At 42.5% G+C, this 20,715-nt stretch overlaps 1 protein-coding gene across 2 annotated transcripts in view; it reads right to left on the bottom strand.

The window, feature by feature from the left end:
• lsamp (limbic system associated membrane protein) overlaps positions 1-20,715 on the bottom strand; it is a 710,303-nt gene that overhangs the window by 481,637 nt on the left and 207,951 nt on the right. Inside the window, exon 1 of one of the 2 annotated variants that reach the window (XM_085794879.1) lies at positions 15,417-15,634. The exons of the other annotated variant lie outside the window; for it this stretch is intronic. Coding sequence (XP_085651005.1) covers positions 15,417-15,480 — 64 coding nt within the window. The 5' untranslated portion in view covers positions 15,481-15,634. Of the gene's footprint in view, positions 1-15,416; positions 15,635-20,715 lie in introns of those variants that run through there. 2 annotated transcript variants of the gene reach the window in all.

The raw sequence follows: 20,715 nt of genomic DNA, 5'->3' as shown, positions 1-20,715 counted from the left end.
TTTCATGTATAATATAGCAAAGTTAACTCTTAAGTGGTTTTTGAAAATGAGATCATGTGTGAAAAATATTCTCTGTGACATAAGCCGGTTGATTTTTTGCTGTTTTGGTGCCTTTTTATTCTCTAGCTCTCCCTATAGTGCATACTTTCACTCCATTCTCACCATCACAATTATTCTGAAGCTGTTTAAAGGGACATTGTGTAACTTCTCCTGTTATCTATTCACGAAAATCGATTATTTGGTTCAAAAGTCTGTTTTTCATTAACCAGTAATCCCCCCCATCAACAAACTGAAGTGTTCCTTTCAGCTCTGAATGAGCCGTTCATATCGTTCATATCTACATGGAGCGGGTAAGCTCGGTGCTGGCTGCCATGTGGTGTCGCCATGTTTTTACGTTCAGTGGTAGCATAATGGTAGGAAACCACGGAAACTCATTGGAGACACCGTAGCTGTCGGCTCAGGTCGAGGTGGCGTCTGTGAAAAGTCACCGCGGTAACGCAGTGAGGAGGAATGGAGCGTTACACTGATGCTGCATTCACCTGCAGTCGGGTAGACGGCCGTCGGTAACAAACCAGATGTCATTTTAGTCACAGAAGTCGAGAGAAAGCCGGTAAAACGTGGGTCAGGTAAACAATACGACATCGCCATGACAACATATTGTCACGTGTATTGTTTTGCCTCATGCTGACGGACCACTTGTTTACATAGAGGCTTGTTTATGCCGTTACGTGCAGCGGCTGTCGTCCGTCTGCCGTCTGCCCAATTTCATGTGAATGCAGCATGAAAAATAGGATTGAGTTGCTTGTGATATACAACCGCAGCGCTAGATGGGAGGAATTCCTACACAATGTGCCTTTAAGGTGCAAATCTTGCATAGTTCCTCGGAGTGCTTCCTATGTGTAGGGCTAAATAAATAACTCAAATGTTTGTCATAGTTTTAATTTGCTTAGAAGCAAAGGAATTTGTCCATCTTCTGTCTGGATTCCTGCACTTTTCTGGCTTTGCTGACTCACATGCTGTAAAGCTCAGCAGTGGAACCAACCCCTTACCTGCAATTACCTTTAAATCAATCCTGACCCAACCTGGTCGTCCATGTTAATGTAAGAATCGTGACCTTACCAGATGTCCAAGAAAAAATATATAATATATAATTGCGTATGCTGAGCTGCTGCTGGGCAGTAAAAACCGAAGGTGTGCACAACTAGGATCAAAATTAATGTTTAAAAAAAAGATAAATAAATGAAAACAACACGCAGAGGCACCCTGCAGGTTTCAGTAAATTAGCTCCACTTACTCTGTATCATTTCACACAGCTGGCACAGTGTGGACACCTTAATTAAAGATTTAAATATTCTGACACCAGGATTTAACTGTTAACTGACCTTGAGAGACACTGCAGAGCTGTTCTGACAGATTCACAGTTTATACAGTGGGATCACTTACAGAGCAGAGGCAGACAAGCAAATCGCCAAGTATAATCGTGTTGAGATTTCAGATTTTTTTTTTTGGTTAATCTATTTATTTTTCTTTTAATTTCCATGTTTGAGGATTGACGCCCCGCTCTGTCAATTTCTCCCACGACAACTCCTGAGCTGTTTCATCTCCTGTCGGAAGTTTAATTCTACTTGTCAAAGCCCCGCACTCGAAAGAAAGAAAGAAAGAAAGAAAGAAAGAAAGAAAGAGTTTTGATTTGGGAACCCACCAACGTGACAGAGCATCAGGGTGTTTTCCTCAACAGGATTACCTGTTTGAATGAAGGATTAATAGAAACTGAATGTGTGAATGTATTTAATGGGTGAACACTTAAGCCAAGCAAATAGGTTTAATCCTGTAATCCTATAATACAACCTCACCTCTGATTTTTATTGACTCTTAAATACAGAAACAAACATCCAGTCATTTATTGGCTCACTGTTACGGGGAGGTTCACACTTTGAGCTCTCCACTGTTTGCTGACAAAGACCATGATGATGTTATAATGTCAATAGATACACTGACTGTACTTTCCTGCAGCAGCAAATTTATTCTTTGCTGGAGCATTTCATGAGTCTGTTCCAGGCAGCAGGTGGTTGTTAGAAACACCTGAGAACACATCACATGTGAAGGGAGCTCGTCACTCTTGCTCTCAGTCTAACTGTCATGTACAGACTGAAGCACGATTCATCCACTGCAGCACAGTCTGCTGCCTCAGTTATTATGGCTTCTGTTTCCTGTGAGGGAAACACACTTAAAATCCAAAAATGAAATGACATGTCACGAAATTTGATCAATAGCCTAACTGAGCAGGATATCCTTTAGTATGCTCATCTTATATTTAAAGGGATACGCCAACATTTTTTTTTTTTTTTATGTGTCATGCCTCACTCCCGAGTCCATGACCAGCAGATAGACATGACTGTGCGTGCAGTAACAAGGGAGAGCCCGTATCGCCCGTGGTTCCAGGGTGCCATTCCGAAGGGCCGCCACTCCGAACGTTTACTTTAATTTGTCGGAATGCCGACCCTTAATTATTTATGGGAAAAGGGTGCCATTACGAACCTGAAAGAAAGGGTGCCATTACGAACCTGAAAAAATCTTGAATGGTGTACGGCACGGAGTAAATAAGCCTAATTGCGGTGGTGGCGTAGTGGTCAGAGCATCTGCTTTTGACGCGGTGGATCAGGGTTCGACTCCCGGGGGAGATACATATTAACTGCGATTTTATTGGCCTCTACCTAACCTTTTTACTAAACTTAACCAACTCCTTTCTACATTGCCTAAACCTAACCAAATCACAGAGCAAGGACATTTATTTTCAGCAGGAGTGCCGCGGCTGCATCAGACCATGGATGTAATGCATCAGACTCGCACCTGGGTGAAACTTTGGAGGCGGAGGGGGAGGGGCCGGTCGGGCGCTGTCCCCGCGGCGCGTCGTGTCAAGCCGGGCAGGAAGTCAAACCACGAGAGAATCCGGTCAATTTTCAAAATAAAACACATTCGGAACGGCGGCCCCTCGGGAAGTTCGAAATGACGGACCTTCGGGAATTTTCGGACTGGCAGACCGTCGGAATGGCGGTCCTTCGGAATGGCGGTCCTTCGGAATGGCGGTCGCCCCCCATCGCCCGTAATTAGCTTAGCTCAAATGCTGGAAGTGTATATGTAGGTAGTGTTAGCCTGCCTCCACCTAAAGTCATCAGATAAACTCTTCAGCAACTCTAAACGGAAACCGCGGCGGGCCGATCTTCGTCTCAGAGCTGACAAAACTCTCCTGTAAGGCATCTTGAGCGGTCAAATGCCGGTAACGGGACGAGATCGGTCAAAACGGAGGGTTCAAGCAAAGATGGTTTATTTTGGTTCAAGCTAGCTACATCGAGGGTAGGTTAGCACAAATTCTATCGTCATGGTTTTCTGTATGTAGAGGGCAACGGTTGTTGTATTTTGTGAAAGTAACTGGAAGTGCGTTGGTCACAACGGCTAGCTTGAGTAGCACTGAAATCGTCCGATACAGCTGGTATTTAGACAAATTAACGACACACTGCTGATCTAAACGGCTACTTTCTCGCCTAAAAATGTTTGAAATGTTGATAAAGTGATATATTTACAGAGTTTAGAAAAAAAAATGAAATCAGCTTCTGACTGCTGATTTCGGCTTGGGTAGGAGGCAGGCTAACACTACCTATACACTTCCAGCGTTTGAGCTGAGATAATTACGAGTGATACGGGCTCTATCTCCCTTGTTACTGCACGCACAGTCGAAAGGATGGTGTCTGTCTGCTTGTCATGGACTCGGGAGTGAGGCAAGACACGGAAAAAAAAAATGTTTGCGTATCCCTTTAAAATCCAAACATGAAATGACATGTCACAAAATCTGATCAATAACTTAACAGGATAATTGCTCATCTTATATTTAAAGTACTACAAAGGAGTATCAATGAGTACAGATGGGCACTGACAAGCAGGTGTCAATAAAAACCTCAGCACATCCAGATGTAAACACACTCCAGCTGTTCTGGTAAGCTGAGTCTTAAATGATCCATGTATTCCTCCTCAGCCAGTCAGTAAGTAAAGTTAAATGCACTGCAGCAACACCAGTAAGGATTATTGTGTCAATTTCATATTGACATTGTTCAACCCGAGTCAGACAATGTTTATGTCTCTAGAGTGGGTGAAATCCTTTCACCAAACAAACCTCAGGCAGCACGAGCCTTTCAGCTGCTGTCGCTGCTTCTTAAAGAGCTTTAATACGAACCAGGGCGGACAAACACCACAGGATGAAGAGCACAACTAAAATAACTTCGAGCAACCTTGGTATCAAGATGTCAGAATAATAAAAATCAAACCAAGCGGCGGCCTGGCATCAACTGTCTGCATCTTACTTCCTGTCTGTCCGTCAGCTGATGCGTGTGACCCCCGGACTCAGTGAACTGTCTCCAGTTAGGTTCACCTTTAACACTAGAACCGCCGTGAGGTCATTTTGACCTCCCTCGCTTCTTAAAATGCATGTAACTCTGTTTGCGTAAAAACCCTATGTCTCCCAGTCGATGACTTATAAAAGTGTTTTCTATATACATCATCTTATGCGTTTTCGCGATTCTAGTATAAAAGAGAACGAAAAAAAGAGTGATTTTACCTAGAACCGCCAAGAGGTCATTTTGACCTCCATTCATTCTAATGCAAAAATGGTATATGGACTGCATTTATATAGCCATATATATTATATAACAAGCCAGACACACAGCTCAAAACACTTTATAGTAATGCTTCACATTCATATACACACACATACTTTACAAAAAATAACAATAGTCGTTGCTAGGCAACCAATATAGACAACTCTTTATTTTTCTATTTTTCGAGCAGTGTGTGTATATAAAAATGTATAAAACTGATTTTCCAATCATTGCAATCTGGGCTAAAGAATGTCCATTTAGTCACTCAGTTTGTCAGTTAGTTAGTTAGATAGTTAGTTATTTAGTTAGTTAGTTATTTTGACCTCATCCCACAACACAACACGAGTTCAGATATTAGAAAGTTGTCAAACAGTTAAAACAGGTGTCAAATAACAGGTGTCAGATAACAAATGAACATTACTCATAAACATTGAACATAACAATGACAGTCCCTTGCTCTCATGAGAAATGGACATGATTTCAGAAATTTTTAACAATTTTGAAAATGTTTATACACACACTGTTCGAAAAATAGAAAAATAAAGAGTCGCCTATATTGGTTGCCTAGCAACGACTATTGTTATTTTTTGTAAAGTATGTGTATATGAATGTGAAGCATTACTATAAAGTGTTTTGAGCTGTGTGTCTGGCTGTCTATATAATGTATAGATAGATATCACATCTTGATGTCGGCTTTCCACTGTTGACACCAGATCAGCTGTCACGTTCTGCCACCAGTGAAGCCCCGCCCACAACATACGTCATCAATGTTTATAAACATAGAAATGGTCTATATAAATGCAGTCCATTTACCATTTTTGCATTAGAATGAATGGAGGTCAAAATGACCTCTTGGCGGTTCTAGGAGTACATGGAATGTTGGCGGTTCTAGTGTTAAATAATAAGAAAACAAAACACCTAATGAGCTGGCTCAGCCCTGTAATTATGCAATTTGTGGGAGTCAGGAGACACGCTAAATAAAATATCTCATTATTACGCTCAAATTGTTTTGAACGACTATGTGCATCTCCATCATACAATCAACTCAAACATTCACTTTCACAGAGGAATGCGTCATAATAGCTGCTCCACGCACAAATGGAGGCTTTCAGGAAAGACACATGATTACATTCATCAAAGCCTAAACGTTCCCTCAGATGTCTCATTCTTCACTGCCACACCTGAATAAGCGTACACTGTACGTGTGTGTTTGAAAACAGCCTCTTAAGCACAGATGATGGATGATTTTATTTACCCTGACTAACACAGTCTTATTTTACATGTTTATATTGTTGGGGATTTCCACCTCGCCAAGGCTGAAATCGCTGAAGCATTACAATCGCTGAAGCAAAACTTTGACAGCAAATGATGTGTTTAAACTTGCAGCCAGGGGAGGAAGCTGCGGAAACTTGACAAAGAAATAAAACAGACAAAAATAAACATGGAGTCCTTGGAGTGCGCACCAACGCTGCCAATCTCATGAACAATCGGAAAAGACATCATGCACCTCTTCATCAACATTGTTTAAGAAGTGAAGTGTTTTCAAGCGTCATTTAATCTCATTAAAACCTGAGAATGTTTATTTTTACTTTAAAAATAGCGCAGAAAAAATATCAGAAAGATTTCCATTTGAGAAATGAAGGAGTGTATTTATCTAAGGATTAAAGGTGAATTTACAGAAATCATGAATGCGTGATACAATTTGACATAGGACTATAAATAATATACCCCTATTTTTATTCTGTATCATGATACATGATATATATCTTGATATTTGAAAAGCCTAAAGCACTTAAAGGGACAACGAGGAGTTTTGGAAAAGCGAAATGTTTTCACACGCGCAAGACGGACTCATGTTTTCATTCATCAAGAATTAAAGTCAGAGGTTCGAAGACGATCAGATACCGTCGTAGTTCCGACCATAAATGGCGATTCGGCGGCGTTATTCTCATGACTCGCTGCAAAACCGAAAGTAAAGAAACGCTGGTCGCCTCGACCAGCATTTCCACCACCACTAATAATAACAAAATAACGATAGAGACAAAACGATATATTTATCGAAAATGGGCCCATTAACAAGTGTGGGTAGCGTAGATTCATCCACATTAATATGAGACTTTTTTATTGTCACGGAACTTTTCGTTCTGCCGACGGAGAAACTCCTCGTTGTCCCTTTAAATGTTTGATTTAACCACTTCAAAAATCATACATTGTATTCATTCTGTCCCTGCAACATTGTGACTTCTAATGGTTTTCTATTGCAACTCTGCAAACAGAAAGGAAAATCACAACCGTGTTAAAAACGACCTTCAAAAAAAGACAGAACCCAAAGCAGCACAAACGTGCTTCATCAAGAAGAAGAAAACATATTTAACCTTAAGCCAGAGCCGGTCCCTGTCTGAACCAATCTTTCTACCCTTTCTTCAATTACTGTACTAACCCTTCACCCCAGATACAAAAACACAGACACTCCACCTACGTCACCACACACACACACACAAGAGTTTTGTGGATGGGCGTAGGAGTGTGTTGTCTGTGAGAGGCCGACAGGAGAGAGCAAGAAAAGCCAAACACTGCAATTTAATGTTCTTGATGTAGTCGTTTACATCCCACATGGAAGAAGCCGAAATACATCGAGTGCATTTATCATTTCATCCACCACTAGTTTACAGTTCATGGAGACACTAAATGTTTTAGACTTTTCACAAGGAAAGTTTACTTTTCATTTTCTTGCTCAACTTAGTGAGGAAAATGAATGTGATGGTGTTTTTCCTAACTCTTGTGCACATGACATTTCATATTTTCATTTAACTATTGGGAGCTCTATAACAAAAAAAAAATTCCCTGGGTATCAGTAAAGTATTTCTAATTTGGATTCTAATGGTAAACCATGGCTGAGACTTTAGCAGCTATTCCTGATAGAGGGACAGAGAAGGTGGAGCAGTGATCAACATGTGAGATGAAAAAGAAGCTTCAGAGCTTATCATGAACTTTATTAAAAAGAAGGTAGATATTCACAATCAATGCCAAATCAGTGTTTCCCACAGACTGTGTATGGTCAGCCCATTTTGTATCTCTCTATGCTCTCCACTGGCTGCGGTTTGAAAAGCCAGCGGCACGGTCGGTCAATATTCAGAGCAACTCCGGTCTGAGCAGACAACAAGTTTAAAGGGATAGTTCACCCAAAATTGAAATTTCACTCATTATCTACTCACCCTCATGTCGACTAAGGGCTGGGAGAAGTTTCAGAGTCCCCCGTGGCTTCTCTAAGTTACAGGGGGTCACGGCGAAGCACTGCATGTCCATATAACAGTTACAAATGGATACCACTTTTCTTCGTAACAAAAAGACAGACCAAAAAACATCCAAATACCTCCATGCTGCTCGTATGTAATGTCCGTCTTGTATTGAAGCCCCAAAATGCTAAAAGTCTATATTTCAAGCTTGTTTTGTATAGCTGAAGCTTCTCGAAGCTTCTCGAAGCTCCTCTTCCCGGTTCATCAAATTTGGACGAACTGGGAAGAGGACAGACCCTGGTTCGTCCACATTTGACGAACCGGGAAGAGGAGCCTCCGCTATAAACAAGCTTGAAATATAGACTTATTTAATTTTTTAGGGCCAAATTCGCATTTTGGGGCTTCAATACAAGACGGACATTACATACGATCAGCATGCAGGTATTTGGATGTTTTTTGGTGTGTCTTTTTGTTACGAAGACAGTTGGTATCCATTTGCAACCGTTATATTGACATGCACTGCTACGCTGAGACCCCCTGTAACTCAACTCAACTCAAATTTCAATTTTAGGTGAACTATCCCTTTAAAGCAGCTCTGCAGAGGGATGAGCATCAGCACTCCCCTCACAGGAAACAATGGTTCAGCCACAGCTTAAAGATTTGTCATGAGCAGGCAGTTTGGGCCGCACGGGTCCAGCGCAGTAGATTAAAAAAAAAGAAAGCGAGGTAAAGAAAGTAAAGTGATTCAAGAAAAAGGGAAAAAAAGAGATAAGTCTGGAGTTTCGCTTAGCAAAAGAGTGAGAGGAGCAGTGTGAGATGCAGAGGGAGGGGTATGTGTGAACTAATGAGAGGAAACTTAGAGGAGGTGAAAAGACTTTTCACAACTCGCACACAAAAGATTAAGTGTGGGGAGTAGTGATGGGAATCTAAACTATAGATGGTTTATTCAACTGTATCGTGTTCCCTATCTCCCCAACAACTCACTTTTTCCAGCAGATGAGAATAAAAGACTCTTATTTTGTACTGAGTGAGGAAAAAAATACACAAAAAGCAGCCGAGGGAGTTTAGTCAGCACATGGAATTCAGCTCTGTTCAATTGATGGCGTCCCTGAGCTTTTAATTAAAAAATAAAAAATAAAAATTCTCATACCAACCTATTCCTGTCAACTGACGGCCATGTCTGTGTAGGTACTGTGGTGACATGGCAGTTGCTGAACAGCTTTCACTTTGCTGTGAGGAAAACCTTCCCTCGGAAGCAAACTGTCAAACATGGACGCCACCATCAAAAGGAAAATGTGGGAGCTTCTTCCAGTAAAACAAGTCAGCAGCTGACTCGACATCTCCCACAAAGTTGGATGTTCTTTCAGCGTTTTAGCACCACAGCTACAGCACAACAGCGTGTTTTTAAAGACCGAACAAAGAAAGCGCTCATCAGCAAACAGAGATCTGTGTGTTTATAATCTCACGGCTAAAACAGAGTGTCTGATTTATCCACAACAGTCATGATGTAAATGGGCCGTTTGATAAAACAAATAGACAGTTAGACCAAACTGTCACCACTAATGCCGGGTATATACTGTAGTTTCTTTCTTTTTTTCTTTTCATTTTCCTACAGTCAAATTGGAACTCATAAGTTTCTGTGAGATCTTGTGTCTGAGGAATTGTCACTCCGAAATTGTCACCGCAAATGACAGGTGTGTGTGGTCTTGGGGTCTGGCTCAATCATCTACAGAGGCGATTTTAGAGTCTGCTGGGGCCCTAAGCAAAAATCCCCAGGGGGCCCTCCAACCAGTGTTTATCACCGTCATTTTATAAATAATCGAACACCAACAAAAAATGTATGAAATTTAAACTTTTTTTATTCAAAATGTCCAGTTATGGTGTAAGCAGGTGACATGTTGTCTTCATGATGGGCAGGTATTGCTGTCTCACTGGAGGTGGACGTTCAACTGATAGGCTATATGACAAAAAAACAAAAGACAGTTTTACTTTAATTGATAATATACCATGCCCTCTAAAGATTCTTTATGACAATATACACTTACAGTTTTCACTGTCAGCACTGGGAGGGGGCACTTTGTCCCTTTGTTTTGCTGCTGTCAGAAAATCAAATAATAATCCTGAGGAGAGATAAGAGAGTGATTTTTAAATGTTTTCCTTGGGCATAGCTTTCATAGCACCAATAGCTTGTTAACTTTTACACTTTCATATTATTATTATAATAATAGGCTACTCACTTCAATACTGTAACATAACTTTACTATGTCACCCTGCTACCTAGCAAGTTAATAGTGTTGTTACTTGCTGCCAAGGAGACCACGTTAAGTTAACTTGCTTTTTTTTTTTTTTTTTTTTGTCACTTAACGACCGTAACCGAGTGGAGCACCAGAACCGCCCGCACCGAGTCCCTCAGTCAGGTGCAGTCCCACTGACTGACTGACTGTAAACGTGAAGTAGCCTGGTCACCGCTGGTCTGAAGCTAACATTAGCTGCTATTCAAGTGTCTCCCAGTTAGACTATTAGCATTTGTTCAACAGTTATTTACTGTTCACGTTACACTCTGCTCCACTTAGGGACTGTTCGTTATTTATCATCAGTGCCACCGGAGGGATTCACAGGACTTTTTTTTTTTTTTACATGACCCCCCTGTCGGAGTCAGTAAATTTTAACATGACCCTGCATTAAGCCTTATCAAAAGATACAAGACCCCCCCCCCCCCCCCAGCCATCGACACGTGACATCGCATCACGTAGCGCGTGACACTACATTATTTCATTTTGACAACCATGTGTGCAACACCTTCTCATCAATCCATGCCATTTATCAGCTAAAACCCAACTCATCAATAACAGAATCGCGATTTTGGACCAGCTCACATTACACAACAAACCATTAACAATTAATCCACACTCAAACCGAAGCAACAATAATGTGAACCGTACTCAACAACAACGTATTATTACAAGGTTTACGACAGATATGACAGACAACTGTGTGTGTGTGTGTGTGTGTGTGTGTGTGTGTGTGTGTGTGTGTGTGTGTGTGTGTGTGTGTAAGAAAGAGAGGGAAAGAGAGAGAAAGTAGATAAAACCAGCTAACTGTTAGCTACCGTAGCTCAGGCGTCGGTCTCCCGTCAGGTAAAAGCTGCTGTTTATTCCTCAAATGTAGTTCATGAAGTTGTACAGTTATCCATCACTGCAGTTGAATTAGCCGCTAAACTGCTGGACGCGAAAACCGAGGGGGCGTCTGTTTGTTTACAATTCACAAAAGCAACGTGAACGGGACGTGCTGCTCAGACTATGTAGAGTTACGCAATGAGGCAGGCAGGCAGCGTAGCCTCTGTACGGTACTGAAGTTAAACTCACTCAGCGATAAAAGACGTGCTAAGCCGCGGGCAGAACCCTTATTGAGTTCTTGGCGAAGCGGTTAGCATCGTCGCCTGCGGTGCGGGAGACCCGGGTTCGAAACCAACACAGGGCAGATCAGGGCAACATAAAATAACGTTGTGATTCGGGGGCCGTTGCTCTCATTGTCATCAGTGCTTGCAGCTTTGAAATGTCCCGTTTTTGTTTTGTTTTTGTTTTCTGCGGGCATTGCAGTGTCCTCCAGATAAAATGTTGAATGACCCCCCCTCACTGACCTTTTTTTTTTAGTGGACCCACCCCTCAACAAAGAATATTATGACATGACCCCCCCCCATTTTCCTCCGGTGGCCCATTCCATAAATAACGAACGGTCCCTTACCACCACTGTCTTGCATTCTTTTTTTACTTCCGCCTCTTTTTTCTTCTCGTCTTGCTCCCAGGTGGACTCTTCTTTTTCCCTCGGCTTCATTAGAAACTCCCAGTGATAAGGTGCATCATACAGGTTGACGTTAGCTGGGATCAAGTCCGGCGGAATGACATGGGGCCCCGTTAGGGGGGTTTCCCACTGAGATGTAATTGCAAATCGACGCTATACGACAATACGGGGAGGGGGGTGCGGTCACTGCGGGTAGCGCATTTTGAGATATTTCTGTCGATAAAACTGCCCTCGAGCCCCGACCCTCGGGGGCCCCCTAATGGCTCGGGGCCCCAAGCAGTTGCCTGCCTTGCCTGTTCACAAACAGCGCCTCTGATCATCTAGTGTAGTGTGGGCAATCAGATGAAACTGTCCTCATGTCTGTGATTTCCCACATTTTTTAAATTGTGAAGATTTGAAAATGGTCTAGTGTGTAACCAGCCTAACAGTTTTCTATCATCATTTTGTAACGAAAAGAAAAAAAAAAAATCCCAAAACACAAAGTGAGATACAGAGGAGTCAGTTTTTACAGCTGTTGTGAAATAAAAGAAGTGATTGGGGATTTTTCAAGGGATTCTCCTGGGGGTGAGTACAGAATGTAGTACTTGTATTGTTACCGACAAAATTCCTATAGTAATCCCAAGTATTGACTCACATAAAACCAAACAGTACCACATTTCGGTAACTGAACACACCCTTGTGTCTTGTGTGAGTGTCTGACATGAACACACAGGTTGGGTTTTTATTTTCAGGCTTATTGAAAACTCTGTTTGTGAACAGAACTTGCACTTTATCTATTTAATCTTGCACTTGCACTTTAGAAGCTGGCACTTTATACCAGACACTTTATAGATCACACGCACTTTATGTATAGGTATGAATGTGTATATGATTGTGAATCACTGTATAATTCTTGTGTATTTCTCTGTCTGTGTTTATTACCTGCCAAGGGACTGCGGATGCAAATTAACAAGCTGCTAACTCTGACGCATTTACATTTGTACACACGTACGGATGTTCATTAATGTGTATTGTCCCTTTTAAATAAAGAAAAAGGAAAAAAGGAAGATCCCTCTTTATACCGGGTTTGCTTGTTTACACTGAACCAGAAGAACAAATATTTAATTACTAAACTAAATAATTGTTAAAGCCCCAGTACGGAGCTTTTAACTGGATACGCAAAGTCTCTGGTTTCTGCTGATGTGTCTCTGTTACCTACAACAGCAAATGAGCCCATCAGTGTGAAGATACGCTATTTCTAAGTAGTCTAATTCTATACCTCTGGAAGGCATGGTCGGGTCGGACCACTGACCAAACGATACGAATAGATACATTACGACGCACACTGCAGATAACTGCTACAGTAAAAAAAAAATTTAAAAAAAAGTTTTCAAATCAAGTCTTGTCTTCTTTCCGACATTTCCAAAACAAATCTACACGCGCCAGCCAGACAAACATCTTCACGACAGTGGGAAATGCAGTTTTCATTCCGGCAAAACACCACCGCTTTCGTCCACAGGGGCCGCCAAAATCAACACTAAATGAAAAGTCTGTACAGGGGCTTCAATTTACCATACAAAAAAAGTGCCAAAAACTGGTTGCATGCATACCGGCATAGTAACCAGATGGTACCGTATCGGTTCAAGTGTGAAAGGCACCCATCCCTAGATTCTCCTATTCTCCTCACAACTTCTTAACCAGCCCTGTCTGAAATGCTGTAGATCCTCCACCACCACAGCTCCAACTCTCCACCACAGACCTGTGAAGTTGTCCCTACGTAGGTGTCCAGCACCAAGACATCTGCATCAGGTCATGTAAGGTACAAAGGTGGAGCCAGCCAACAATCACAGGATCTGAAGAAGAAACTACTACTTCACAACTTTCCATCGGGTTACTAAGGTAAAGTAAAAGCAGAGATGGCACACTGCAGATCATGAAGTCTGTGTGTTCAGAGAAAAGTGTCATCTTTGTGTAAACGTGTGTCACACAACTTTGTCAGATTCACCCTCTGCGTTTCCATCGGTGACCCTGCATGACGACCCAGCTGTGTGTTTTCCTCACTTCAGCTGCTTCTCTCTCTCCTGAATCCACAGCGAGCGGCCGATCCATCACCGCGTCGCCTCTGTCAGCGCACCATTACCAAACGTTCACACTTCCTCTCAGAGCTGATGCACTTATACAGTGTGGAGAGCATCATTACTTACCGCTGACACTTAATTACTAAAATAAACAAGAGGGAAGACGAGGAAACCGATCCCCTCTCTCTCCTCCTCCTCCATCCATCCCTCCCTTTCTTTCTTTCTTTCTTTCACTGCTGCTGACAACTCCTAAGTTTCCCACCACACAACAGCTTCTTTCACCTGTATCATCATCACACACGCCCTCTGTCATCCACACACACACTAATCCAACACTCATCACCTGCATAAGGACAGTGCCAAAGAGAATCCAATAGGTCATGACTGATTGATCCAAGCTTACAATGCAAACACCAAGGTTAAAGACAGAAGAGACGTGTGTGAAGATCTGAAGATATTTCAAGTGAATTAGAGTGAACTCAAGTGGTTGACAACTTTTTGGCACAAGACATGTGATCAGTGGTGGACAGTAACAGAGTAAATTTACTTGAGTACTGTACTTAAGTACATATCCAGAGGATTTGTACTTTACTTGAGTATTAGATTTCTTTGGTACTTATTACTCTTACTTGAAAACATTTCCAAGACAAATATTTTTACTTTTCCTCGAGTTCATTTCTAGGAAGGCTGAAAAGTACTCGTTACTTTCAGGTCTGCTCTTTTTTTTTTTCCTGAAATCCTATTGGACACAAGCTGTGTTTGTCAAAGAAGGAAACCCTAACCCCTAAAAGCAGCACATCAGTGCAGCTGGTTTCAAAGAGTTAATTCTCAGAAACAAGAGTTAAAACTCCTTAAATTCATTTAGAAAAAATTATAGTAATTCATGATGTGAAAAATAAGAAATTTACTCTTACTCTTACTTTTACTTAAAGTTAATTTAAAAGCATGTACTTTCGGATACTTAAGTACCTTTAAAAGCAAGTACTTTTTTACTCTTACTCGAGTAACATGTCGACTGAGCTACTTTTACTTGAGTAAATTTTGACCAGTAGTATTTGTACTCTTACTCAAGAACTGGGGTTGAGTACTCTGTCCATCTCTGCATGTGATACTGTGAAACACACACACACACACACACACACACACACACACACACACACACACACACACACACACACACACACACACACACTTCATGCTGAAATAACTGCACCAGAGCAGCTGACAGTCCAACAGCCTCCACATGTTCCTGCTCTACTCTACTACTCCTCTCTGCTCCAAGCTGAACCACCATCACACTCTGCGGCTGCTCTGCTCTGTGTCACACGCTGCTTACTGTACATGCACACTGCTGCCAGCTCAGCACGCACACATACACGCACGCATACACACACACGCACACATGAGTAACTTCAGTGGCAGCAAACAGAGCTGCTCTCTGCTGGAACAGGAACCAGCGCGCGGCTCTGTCCTGCCAGGTGAATCCAGAAAGAGGGACGTCACTTCACTTCACATACCTTTACAACTCGACTCAACAACAAGATGCACAATAAACATCCACAGCAGCTGCAATTTACCCCTCTCAACTCCGGTATTTACTAGAAAAAGAAAAGAAAAAACGCCAGCACATGAAATAAAAAATAAAAATAAAAGGATAGGAAACGATCCCTTGCCTTGAAATCCAAAGAGCAAAGCGACGCCGGGGATCCACACGGTGTGTATCCAGAAGTAATGCATGGTGTCCTTTAACCCAGGTGCAAAAGCTCCCCGCGCTCTCTTCCCGACGAAACTCCGTCTCCGGGTTAATTTCCAGCAGAGAAAAGCAAAGCGCTGCCTGCAGATGGATGGAGCCGAGCCGGAGGAAGAAGGAGAAGAAATCCCAGTCTGCACGGTGCTGGTGAACACAAGAGCTGTGGAGAGACTCTGTCGCTACTTGTTCTGGGCTGGATGCGTTCACGCAGACATCAGCGACCCCTAGCGGCGCTGTTATCCACAGAGAAGAGACTGTGTGAGTCTCTCTCCCTCTCTCTCTCTCTGGTGTGTGTGTGTGTGTGTGTGTGTGTGTGTTTGTCTCTACCAAAGCAGTCCTCACGCCTCAGCTCTGACAGCAGGACTCATCTGAAAAAGTCCAACACATTTCATTCAGCACCACAGCCACGATTTGTCTCATCCGGACTCGGACTCTTTTTCTCTGCCTCTCAGTATAAAGCAGTGAAGAGGAGGAGGAGGAGGAGGAGAATAAGAGAGGGAAGCAATAAGCAAGACAAAAGCATTTGCTGAGATGCCACTTTGTCCCTCTTCTTTTTCACGGTTTTGCAGTGAAACAACTTTTTCCCACATTATATTATTATATGATGTGTGATTCATGGAGGAAACAACACAAACCGGTCTCAAGTAGCTATCCGTATAATGAATAACAACATAAATTGAGGACAAAGGGTGAAGATGACACAGTTCATATGAAAAAATGTGCAAAAGTTAAGAATATTTCTCTCTCCCTCTGACATCTAATTAAACATTTAAAAAAAAGGAAAGTCTTCAGAGTATACAGTGCTTCTAGTGTAACTATAGGGGCTGCTTGGTCCCATATGTACAGTAGTGTACCAATATATGTCAGAGTGCAAAGTGAAGACGGTCTAGTTGGTCTCATTGGAGGAAGCCAGTTATCTGTGTGCATACAAGTGTGGTGTTTTAGCCGAGAAATCCTGACAGCAGATTTATTACATGTAGTTCTCTCAGAGCGGCCAGAGCTGCTGCTTTATTTCTTTTTATTTCTTTTTTCTTTTTTGAATATCCAGTGAGAGCATCAACAGAAGAGCAACTTTTCACTCAAGCTACAGAAAGTACAAACTACTTGACAGATACAAAAGGGCACATGTTTATCCATCAGGTGTTTCCATAATATCCCTGCACGCTGTGGGTTTAACTTTGGGTTTTTTGGATCTTTGCCCTCACACAGTGCAAAGCCACTGCTGCTTGGAGTTAGGTTCTCTGTCATTATATGTGTGTGTGTGTGTGTTTTTTCTGCATTATTCACATTGTCAGTTTTGTTTCCATCTGTGAGGCTTCCACCCACGAGACCTCGAGTTGTGGCACAGGTGGACCGTGTTTGCAGAGTTTATTTACATTCTCCACCTGTTTTCCATCACACCACTCATTTGTATTTTAGGCTCAGAGGAGGAGAAAACTGTTTTCATTATAACACGGCAGCAGCAAGAGAAACAAAGCAAAGGTGAGATGGAATCCCATCAAAACAATCTGATGGAAAATATAGTTGGAGATGGAGGCTGGAGAAGTGAGACGCTGATTCCCAGAGACAAGTCAAATCTGTTTCATGTTGGAGTCCAACTACAGCAGCAAGCCACTGGGCAGGTGGATGAAATGTAAATGATTTCTGCTCGCACGCTGCATGTGTGTGTGTGTATGTGTGACTTCAGCCTATAATTTCACCCCGTCTCCGCCTTTCATACTTCTGCAATCAGAGAAATCACCACTTTAAAACACACGTCCTCCTCATTACATTTCCTCATTAGAGAGAAAATTCTGATTCATGTTACAGAGTGCAGTCCACTCGTGTCTTCTGCTGAACACAAAGTTCAAAGCTCCTGACCTCTGAGAGTCTTGATTCATAATTAATTCGCAGCCCACAGTGCTTCTGTCCTCCAGTAAACCTCTGGATGTCAGTGGCGTCTCAGGCTGGTGTCGGTGTGATTTTGGGGGCTATGAGGAGAAGATGTGGGAACTTTTGAGATTGTGAGGAGTCAATCTGGATTGGGTTTGACAGACGGTCCTTGAACACAACTGCGGCTTGTCTAACTACAGCTACTTGAGGTCAACACTGATCTTTTAAAGTTGTGGTTTTTTCATCAAAGCCCATCATTCCTCATCACTGACTCCACTGTCGCAGGGCGTGGACACTACAGATGTGTTTCTCCTTGCTATAGAACAGCTGCTTGTCTCCACCTGCCAGAGGGGGAGGCTTCAGAGTGAAGGTATAATACATTCACACTGCATTTTTTTTTTTTTCATCATAGTGAATTATTAAATTTGCTGTTGGGAAGGTCAGCGTGTTAACAAAGTCACAGAGATTCTTCCTTTTTTTTGCATCGCGATGACCCAGACTCCTGTCAGTTACTATAACAAGAAGAAAGTCTCAAAGTGCGGCACCGACCCATCCATCAAGTATCAGGATACAGCTCAGAGAAGATGTGTATTGATCCGAACGTCTAAATATGACACCGCATTACGCGGCTCTGCCTCCACTCCGAGCTGTGACCTCCAGCAGTGGATCATTTACAGCAAAGTTGCAGACTCTCTGTGATACTTGTTCTCCGATGCTAATGACTCTTGGAGCTCTAGTTTCCTCTGCTGTTGGTCTCTGTCCTGAATAAAGCAGCTCCCTCTGTCTATTTCTAGTGACTCCATCCCAGTGGTTTCCATCACCGCAGACCCCCAGCTGATTACCTGTGACTGTGCTGAGAGCATTGATTTATGACTGTTTTGCTCTTATTATTCTTCAGCCCTGTGCTGCAGCGCTGCAGCTCTCCGCTGACACGCAGAACCCGTGAAAGCTTCTCTAAAGACCTGGTTTTAACAACACGTTGCCTCTGACAGAGTCAAATGACTGTAGCACAGAGCAGCGCTTTCTGGCTCCCATGCAGATGAAAAGTGTGTTGGTCTGTGTCACCGGGCCTTTATTCCGCAGAGGGAGCTCGATCTCATTGTTAACAGAGACAGCCTGGAGCCGAGATCCACGGAAATGAAATGAAAATTATTAAAAATTAATTAAGAATGGACACAAAACGGCAATTTAGAAGATTCTTCTTTACACCTGACTTCCTCTCTATTGCAGCAGCAGCAGCTCCTCTGCTGTGAACAGAGTCACCAGCTGCCGTGTCTGCTCATGGAGGAATCAGAGGAAGGAAGGAAGGAAAGATGATCGACAGCCAGTTCAAACCGAACAATTGGATCGTTTTTGGGGACCGCTGGTGTCAGTGTTCAGCCATCTGGAACAACAACAACAGCTAATGAATGAAAGACATTCACCGAGGTGATGGATGATCAATCTAAAACTGCAATTAGGAAGAAATGTAGCTACAATAAAAACTGTCAGTCGCATTGATTTGTGTGATCAAAAGAGACAAAATTAATGTCACTGCACTGTCGACTTCCCCAATAGTCTCTCTCTCTTCTCTCTCTCCGTTTAAATCACAAACTGAGATTGCTTTATCATAATACAATGGAGGAAAAGTCTCACTAAACCACAAAATACAGACAAAGAGACATCATGACTCTCTGACACTGTTTGGTGGAGGAAGTTTCTCAAGTTTGGGCACAACACAGACATCATCTTTGAGGAAAGCTGTAGATGTAGTGAGGAAAGAGTCTGACTATTTGTTTTTTTACGTGTAACTTTTGTAGTTTTTTACTGTATTTCACTCTGACAACATTGACATCAACTCAATTAATGACACTATGGTAAATAATCTTTTCTTTTCTTTTTTTTCATAGCATGTTTTATTTTCCTTTGGTTTGAATAACATTAGTCAGAAGCTTTTATGTTATTGTGGCATACAAATATGTATGAAAACAGCATGACAAGCTTAAAGGTACATTGTGTAGGAACTACTCATTACTCATACCATCTAGCGTTGCGGTTGTATATCGCAAGCAACTCAATCGTATTTTTCATGCTGCATTCACATGAAATTGGGCAGACAGCAGACGGACGACAGCCACTGCACGTAACGGCATAAACAAGCCTCTATGTAAACAAGTGGTCCATCAGCACGAGGCAAAACAATACACGTGACAATATGTTGTCATGGCAATGTCGTATTGTTTACCTGACCCACGTTTTACCGGCTTTCTCTCCACTTCTGTGACTAAAATGACATCTGGTTTGTTACCGACGGCCGTCTGCCTGACTGCAGGTGAATGCAGCATCAGTGTAACGCTCCATTCCTCCTCACTGCGTTACCGTGGTGACTTTTCACAGACGCCACCTCGACCTGAGCCGACAGCTCCGGTGTCTCCGCTGAGTTTCCGTGGTTTCCTACCGTCACGCTGCCACTGAACGTAAAAACATGGCGACACCACATGGCAGCCAGCACCGAGCTTACCCGCTCCATGGAGATATGAATGATATGAACGGCTAATTCAGAGCTGAAAGGAACACTTCAGTTTGTTGATGGGGGGGATTACTGATTAATGAAAAACAGACTTTTGAACCAAATAATCGATTTTCGTGAATAGATAACAGGAGAAGTTACACAATGTACCTTTAAGTTATTTTACAAGCTGCTGGAAAACAGTCAATCGGCAGTCGCACACATGTGCATCACTTACATCACTGGGCTCCATGCGGCAGGACTGTTACCATAGAAACGAGTCACTACAGAGGCATCCATGTGTTGCACTGCAAACATTACCAAATTAACAAAGCAAGCAAGATGAAGGCGATAAGTGACCCTATTGTTTCTTAATGAGCCCTTTGTGCACAGTCTTCATTGTGACCTCTGTCTTCCCTCACTGAAGGAAGACAGATAATAAAAGATGCATAAAGAAAAAAAAAACAATTAAAAAGGAGACTAGAATACGGAGCTAGTAAAGGTGAGACGAGAAGCAGCACGTGAGCAACACAGCACATAGATCAGCTGTTATAGTGTGACGTGCGGCAGCTTCACGGTCCTTCTCACCCCACTATGGCAGCAGAGGAGGAGGTAAAGGAGGAGCAGCAGCCCAAGTTAATTACAGGCTAATTGTTCTCACACTTGTATGCACTAATTGCTTCACTTTCTTTCCTTTGAATTAATGTTGCTGACTCATAACTAGCAGAGCATTTATCTCTGTATAGCAATCGCTCCGTCTGCATCGAGGCATGTACTGTAACGGGACTGCTTCAGGCAGCTGTGTGTGGAGTCGTCTCCCTCCCCCTCGATCCCGCCCCTGTCTGTCTCATCCACATCCTGG

Source organism: Trachurus japonicus, chromosome 13 (assembly GCF_045865225.1).
Source record: "Trachurus japonicus isolate A0001 chromosome 13, Traja_1.0".
NCBI lineage: Eukaryota > Metazoa > Chordata > Actinopteri > Carangiformes > Carangidae > Trachurus > Trachurus japonicus.
Note: the sequence above shows the minus strand (reverse complement) of the source record. Positions and strands in the feature narration are given on the sequence as shown.